The 8219-nt window shown below is 36.6% G+C and overlaps 1 protein-coding gene across 1 annotated transcript; it reads left to right on the top strand.

The window, feature by feature from the left end:
- The first annotated feature begins 826 nt into the window (after positions 1-826).
- LOC125646365 (serine protease inhibitor Cvsi-2-like) lies at positions 827-7987 on the top strand. Its single transcript, XM_048872611.1, has 3 exons — positions 827-935; positions 5429-5548; positions 7858-7987. Exons 1-3 carry the CDS (start codon positions 893-895, stop codon positions 7962-7964), a joined length of 270 nt encoding a protein of 89 aa, XP_048728568.1. The 5' UTR covers positions 827-892; the 3' UTR covers positions 7965-7987.
- The last annotated feature ends 232 nt before the right edge of the window (positions 7988-8219 follow it).

Here is an 8219-nt window from a genome sequence, read left to right as displayed (position 1 = left end):
GAGATGTCATATCTAAATTAACGAGAAATGGGGGCTATAATATTCTGATATATTCTGTTTTTAGCGAATAAAAAATCTGGGACCGGGACCGAAGATGGGGTTTTAGTCACCGGACCGAAACCGAAGACCGGGACCGAGACCGGGTTTTAGTCAGTACCATCGTCTGCTTTACGAGTTCGATAACATGACGACGGAGCAAACAGTGACTTTTGATTTGGTAAATAATAATGAAATTTAACTGCGTTATATATATATATATATATGGGGCTCAGTCAACGAGGGCAATTTAGATGAAGAGGTATTGAGCTTTTTATTTGATATTGATATATTGAGTCGCATTCCACCGTTCCTACAATACAACCAGTGTTCAACGTCTCGAATGCAATACAGCATACATCCAGTCACCATTTGTTCTCTTCCTTTATATCAATTTCAGCTTTTAGCCATTGCATTTTTAATTTGGCGTATAATCCATTTAATTCTGCACAGTAACTCTACCTTAACCGAACGCACAGCTATTTTTGTTGTTGTTGTTTTCAATGTTACGTATAGGTATTCCTACGCTCCATTTCAAAAACGTTAATTCAAGCTTTTTGATGAGAGAAACTATTTGTTTTCTATTTTAAAGATATAATTAAATGATAAAAAATAAAACTTATAATTCTTTATTTGATGCATGTACATGTATCAAACGAAAAATTGGACGGAAAACTTTTTCATCATGTAAATATAAAAGGCATTATATCGTCCCCGTTTCTTTCTGACTAAGTCCCTGACAGTATACACTTGTGATTACACTTGTGATTGGCGTGATGTGGGATCACGCTGACGGAGAGATAAGACCACTTCGATATCCAATAACCACTAGTCCCCTAGCGTACCGTCATAAGATATGAAGGTTGTCGTTCTGTGTGTCCTGTCTCTAGCGTTAATATGTAAGTACTTCTTTATCACCAGACGTATTCATCAAAGCTAATTCATGATTAGATTCCTAAGACCACAACCCTGACTGAATTGGTTTGTTGCGCAAATGTATAATGTACGACAGGTGAATCCACGCACCTTTTTAGGTGGCGGGGAACATTTTGCGCTTAGCGCATGATGCAAAACTTTTCCGTCTTTTTTCGTGGTATACCTCCATTTAACTAAAGAATAATGAATTCATTCCTTATCATTTGATATTTTAAAACATTGAGTTTATATGATAAAACATTATATGATTTGAGTTGAATTAACGAGTTATTCTTGGACTACTTTCTATGTCATTTCGAGATGGGCGTAGTAATTTGTGAATACACAACTTAAAATAAATCAAAGTACTTAAAGTACTCGTGGGAGTTGAACATTGTGGAAATTCAGTTAGAACAGATAGTACCGGAAGGGTAGGGGGATAAATGACTGAATATTATCATGATTTTAAATACAAATCAATTGTTGTTGTTTTTCAAAGCGTTACAACAGCAAACATGGATAATGGAAGGCCCATGGGCCACAACGCTCCTCGAGTAACTGAAGTCGTGTTGTTGTTTTCTAGAATTTCACCCCTTTATATTCTCATGAAAAATGTGACCACATATTATGGCCCAAACATTCAAATCAATATGGTTTTCAATGCCTTGCAGTTATGAAGAAGTTTTCCCCCTGTATATATACATTCAAGTTTAATCCTAGTTGTAGCTAATTCTAAGGATTCATTACTTGAAAAGGTAGTCCAATATGCTAAGCTGTCACCTGAGTATACTACAGTCCTGTAGAGGATCAATGGAATGGTAAATAATTGTATAATAATTCAAAATAAATGAAATGCAAAACAATTAAAAATTGTCCGGCATCAGAAATGCACAAGCCGAGCTGCGCATGGAATGGGCATAGAGAGAACCAGCAGAAAAGTTTGCAAGAATTATCAAGCAGGGAGCAAAATTTTGCGTACATAAATTTCAGCCGACTTAAATCCTTTGTGACCTTGACCAAAATCAATAGGCTTCTTTGTCTCATCAAGGGCGATAATCCATCTAAGTTTAATTGAGATCCTATAATTTGTTAAAAAATCATAGTGCAGAAAACAAAATTTTCTCCAAATTTCAGTCTATTTATAGCCACTGTGACTTTGACCTTTGACCTTGTGACCCCAGAATCGATAGGCTTCTTGTCTTACTTAATCGATCTAAGTTTGATTGAGATCGTATGATTCGTTCAAGAGCTATGGTGCGGAAAACAAAATTTTCTGCAAATTTCAGTCTATTTATAGCCACTGTGACCTTGACCTTTGACCTAGTGACCCCAGAATCGATAGGCTTCCTCATCTTACTGAGGGTGACAATCCATCTAAGTTTGAATGAGATCTTATAATTTGCTCAAGAGCTATGGTGCGGAAATGAAATGTTTATGCGTGCCCGCCTGCCCGCCCAAAGGCACTTCATCAGATCATAAGCTGAGTTCGACTTCATCGCAACTCCGCTAAAAATGAAACACTAGTCAAATAATGTTATTTATTGCCAAGGTATTTGGGATATTATACTGTGGCTCAAACAGGGGGTGAATGAACCTGACAGAATGGGAAGAATATAGCGGAATCAGACTCGTGATGTTGGAAATCTATAGTGATTAATAAACTATACATGTACAAGATCCATAACTTTTTTTTTCCAGTTTGTGAGGGAGAATCCTCATGTCTCTTTCATCTGTAGACAAATAAACAATGTGTTTTGACCAGAGCAATTTCCAATCCTTTTTGCAGCATAAATTCAACATTGTGGCAACTGGATTAAACTTTGATAGTGAAGTCATAAGGCAGCACCTTATCCCATGCTCTTAAAATTTCTGTTTGACACACTCATGACATCCACTCAAACATTACAGAGTGCAGCAAAATCTCATTGTAATAGGGGATTCAAAATGGATAACTGGTACAAAATATGGTACATACTATTAAAAAAGGATAATGAATTTGACATATTGATGTCTTGGAAAAGGAAATTCTGACATCGGGGCTCCAAGCGTTTTCAAACATTGTCATTTGATAAAAGTGTTCTACATTTTTAAAAATAGAGATTAATATGTCTTTACATACATAGGTGAGAAAGTTTCCATTATTCCTAGCCGAGACATACCATGTATGCACAAAAAATTCATAAACAAATATCACACTACTCACGTAGAAAATGTGGACCTTACCGTCATCAAGCGCAGCGAAACACGCCATTTCGAGATTTTCGTCGACGAAAGCTCGGTAACAGTAATGAATAAGGTACACTCATTTTGTATCTATTTTGTGACTTTCTTTATTAAAAGACACAGTTCTCTAATGTGTAACGTGCAATTACTACGTAATTCAATAACTTGAAGCATGAAGCAGTTTCACTTTGCAACCGGATATAAGAAATTTTATTTCGTATTCCGATCCCAATCGAAAGTTGTTGACTGGGAATGACGTGTTTTAATTCAATAACATGTAACATCAAGCACTTTTTATATCACATTTAAAAAAAAAAACCCAAATATATACACATACGCAATGTTGTAGAGTTATTTCTTGTAAATTTTCTGAGGTTTCGCACCATATTCGATATTTCGCGCCACGGTGTCAATAGGTCTTGTGTGCAGTTGTCGTTCGTTTCCCTATCAATGTTTATAGGTGACGCTGCGCTACAAACGACAATTTTCAACCTTATCTTTTATTTTTCTATGTATATCAGTATCAATTTGATCGAAATCCTGTATTCAAATTGATTTGAATACAATATCATTGCATTTACTTACATGTCAATTATCAAAATTAGATTAATTCAGAAAAGTTACATGGATTATTTAATGGCGGATGTTTATAAAAGTTTATGTTGATTTACCTAGGAGTAAATCAGCTGACACAGAACCCCCGCTGACGACCACTATACAAATCAATACAAATTAATGCGCAGAAAAGTGCGTGATGACCCAGGGAGATTGAACATAGTTCAACTCCCAAAAACTAAATCCGTTAGGCCTAATGGCGACTTCCACGTACTGTTGTTTACTCTTGTAGACTGAAGAATGCAGTTTTGAAAGGATGAGTTAGAGATAAGTCCTGTTGAGAGAAAATTGCTGGAATTTTGTTGAGTGGAATTGGAATTAAGTGCAAAGTTCGATGTCGGTACAAACGGAAAGCGTGGGACACGTGCACAATTATGATGAGGGGTGCCAGTTAGGGTTCTCTTGAGGGTTGCCACGGCTTCCAGGTGGACAAGTGAGTGTTACAGAGGATTTTTCGAGTTTTATCAGTGAATTTCTAAGACAGCTGTTGTAAGGTCGTACGGAAGCCTCGTTTCGGTGCCCACTCATAAAGATATTATGCCGGAGTTCGAAACCATAGTCTTTAAGGGCTACGATATTGCAGTATCTCTGAGGCAGTGTGCGGTGTATCTGGTATTTGGGTTCGTAACATGAAGGAAGTTGTCGCAAGGTGCAAACTGGACAATTGTCATCCCCGGTTGAATACATTTAACTCTCCGCCCGGAATTGCAGAAGCAGACGTGTATTGTTATATTGGGGAAGGGGGGTGTCCTCAAATAGCCATGTTTATTTCATTTTGCATAATTAATTATTATTTATATTTGATATTTGTTTATTTTTGTTTAATTAATTTGAATTGCTAAGTTTTTCTTTTCAGGATTCCCTAATCTATATATAAATACGAAGCATCCAGTGGAATCCCCAACATTCCAATAGAAAGTAGTTCCGGCCATTTATTCTTTTTTTTTTTTTTTTCGTTGGTTACGATATTCCAATAAATTTTCAACCAATGAAAAAGCGTGTAACATGTAAAATTAAATGATGAATTATGACCCTAAATTACATGTAATCTATACATAATGGTGCACAAAACATGCTCTGAGCAGGTGCCCCTTTCTTGCTATTTTCTCTCATTTGGGCTAATCCACACCAACCCACACCATCACAGTACCAAGCGAGGGAATTTAGACTCTGCGCACAATCAAGAACCCTGCCTGCCCTTCTTAAAAATCTACCATTCATATGGGGCCATCCACCTTCCCTCTCAGCTGCAGAGCTTTTGCTGGACCATGTATGTTTTCAACGGAATTTATTCAGCATCTGACCACGTCTTAGTTTCGTATTTGCACCCATCTATATGCTAGGAAGCATGGTGACACCTACATGTTGTTTATCAACATTTCTATGAAGCACTCGGTTACATTTGACATGTATCCTAAAATTATTTTAAACATTTTTACACATGTAATATCACTTCAAATATGAGGTATTTCCATTTTTAAAGAAAGTTGACCATGCGAAACTGTCCCCTGAGCCCTACCTTAGTTTTACAGCAGAATACACGAACTCTACACCATTATGTAGTAATTAATGTTGTCTTATTTTTGTGTTAACAAGGAAATCAAATGCACATTATACAGGTATGTGTTTGGTTTTTCAGCAACCAGCTACGCTTGCATCATAGCTGGAGAATGCACGGGTTCATGTGACCTCTCGTCCAATCACTGGGCGTGTATCAATCACGCATGCGAGTGCAGACCCAACACTGGTCACACAGGAGGTAAGATCAGAGAACAAATCTTATTGTGACAATGCTCATAGGTAATTTTTCACTTATTAGTCCCCTACCACTTTGTAAAAGCGAAGGGAACTATAATTTTCTCTGTCTGTTTGACCGTCCCTCTGTTTGTCAGTCTGTCCCATTGGTTTTCCAGACTTTTTCCCGTTAGGTTTACAAGGATTCATTTGAAATTTGCGGTGTAGTTTCAGGGTGGCAAACTACGGACCAAGTTCGAATTTTGTAACGTTTGATGGACAGGTGTTAAAACAGAAATAATTTTCTTTATATTTTACCGTTTACTTTTTTTTTTTTATATCCATTGGGATCGTGATCATCTACCTAAGGAAATGCTGTAAGATTAGAAGCAGTTTACGAAACTCGGTGGCTGACTGTGTTAAAAAAATAATTTCAAAAATTTTACATTTCAAGATCATTAATCGCAAAAGGAACATAAAAATGGGAATATCTATCAAATATCTTAATCAAACAACATCAAATGTATGTGTACATTCTCTCGAATACTACATCCGTCAATTGATGGGGGCCTGCATAGGGACATGTATTGCTTATACAAGGCTTGTTTGAACTGTATCGTTATACTAGTATATTGCTGGTAGATCTATGAGGTTTATTTTTCTCCATGCACAAAATCTTTGACTTCATGGCATGACACGAGCCTTGTTTAAATAACAAAGAATTGTGCGAGCTGTATCTCATTTGTAACTCGACAACTGACATTCAAATTTTTGTTGACCATTAGAAATATCTTAGCTAAGCATTAATGGTAAAATAAAATTAGAAAATTTTCAGTTCAAATCGTGTCCATACCCCTTTAAAATCTTATACAGAATCCCCAAACACTTAAACACTAGGATTTGATTGCCGAATGGGCAAGATCTAATACTTAATCAACCAACGCTCAAAATATACGACTTTAATTTCATAATTTCATAATTTCATAATGCCCTTGAGACTCTAACACTTAATTCCCAAACCCTCGAAATCTAAGATTCAATTCACCTCCCGTCCAAGCTTGCCCTAAACAGGGACATTTTTTTTAAATTTAACAACCATATAGCTTGTTTGAAAACCACATGTCGTGAGCATCTATTTTTGTATATGTTTTCCTGGTCTACATTTCACAGATAATCACATGCCAAAACTTAATGAAAAAATTAGTCATCTTTTCCTAACCTATTGGATCTGAATGTGGACTATGATTAACAAAGAATTATTTGAAAAGGATTTATCATGCAAAGCAGGTGTAGAGAATGTGTGTGTGTGTAGTACTACGGTACATCGTGAAAATATTTCACAAGCTTGCCAATCAATCGTCTGTCAACAATCGGCGGATCTAAAAAGTGGAATTTTTGCTCTTTATTCCAATTATGCCTTATGAATCATTTGAATTAAAAAGGGTGGGTTTTTTTCCAATCGTTTACCTCAAAGTGTTCCTTAGTAACAATATACTACTAAGCGGTTACAATCTTCATATTTAACCACAGATCGAGAGTTGTTCGTTGAATCCGCTCCTCGTATTTTACTTACTGGTATCAATGTGTTGGTCATAGACATAAATGACAGGGAGTGCCTGTGCAGTATAATAACGAACGGACAACTTGCGATAGATATTTCCGGAAATAAAAATAGTGCAATTAAATCAAAAGTTAGGGTATTTAAAAAGTGGTAAACGTACTATAATTGTGCATACGTGTTCAGTAATGGCGTGTAATTCGATGAACATGTGTTCAAAACTTCTCGGTGAAAATCAGACTTCATATGCTTGTGACGTGATTTCTCTGTTATTATCCATGCTATCTTTGCGATATATATGTACAACTTTTCTCATGAGTGAAGTTATATTGTTTAAAAGAATAAAATCCAAAATTATCACATGATAATCAGCGATCAGTTCCTGGTAGTCGCTTTACGAATGATCACATGATAATTAGCTATCTGTTCCTGGTAGTCGCTTTACGAATGATCACATGATAATTAGCTATCGGTTCCTGGTAGTCGCTTTACGAATGATTACATGATAATTAACTATCGGTTCCTGGTAGTCGCTTTACGAGTTATCACATGATAATCAGCGATCAGTTCCTGGTAGTCGCTTTACGAATTATCACATGATAATCAGCGATCAGTTCCTGGTAGTCGCTTTACGAATTATCACATGATAATCGGCGATCAGTTCCTGGTAGTCGCTTTACGAATTATCACATGATAATCAGCGATCAGTTCCTGGTAATCGCTTTACGGCTCTTCAGGCAGTGCAACAACTTAAACTTTTATTTTGGATTTTTCAGATTGCAAAGGGAAGGAGGATTGTAGAACCTATTGCGGAACACATCATCAGTCACATTATCACTGTGTGGATGCCAGGTGTAAATGTGGAGAACTTGACGACAAATAAAGCAAACGGAGAGCATAACAATATTACTGTTGACTGATTCATTCAGGTGTCATGGTGAAACTGAAGGTGTACCGAACAGGCTTGCCTTATATAACACCCAACCTCCACACCCATTCCCTTGGGAACAGTATATAGGGATAGCCCCAAAGGATCACAACATAACTGAAAATGAATTCACAATAGCACAGAAATGCCTCAACACCAATATGATTAACATGATATTGCTGTATAAGACCAAGGTACAAGGTCCAAAGA

The sequence above is a fragment of the Ostrea edulis genome, chromosome 6, assembly GCF_947568905.1.
Source record: "Ostrea edulis chromosome 6, xbOstEdul1.1, whole genome shotgun sequence".
In the NCBI taxonomy this organism is placed as follows: Eukaryota; Metazoa; Mollusca; class Bivalvia; order Ostreida; family Ostreidae; genus Ostrea; species Ostrea edulis.
This window is presented reverse-complemented; position numbering and strand designations above follow the sequence as displayed.

Bases quoted from the DNA above. Each gene is read 5' to 3' on its own strand.
- LOC125646365 (XM_048872611.1), top strand. From the start codon at position 893: ATGAAGGTTGTCGTTCTGTGTGTCCTGTCTCTAGCGTTAATAT. The intron at 936-5,428 runs GTAAGTACTTCT...TTGGTTTTTCAG, and splicing joins CCTGTCTCTAGCGTTAATAT to CAACCAGCTACGCTTGCATC. The intron at 5,549-7,857 runs GTAAGATCAGAG...TGGATTTTTCAG, and splicing joins CAACACTGGTCACACAGGAG to ATTGCAAAGGGAAGGAGGAT.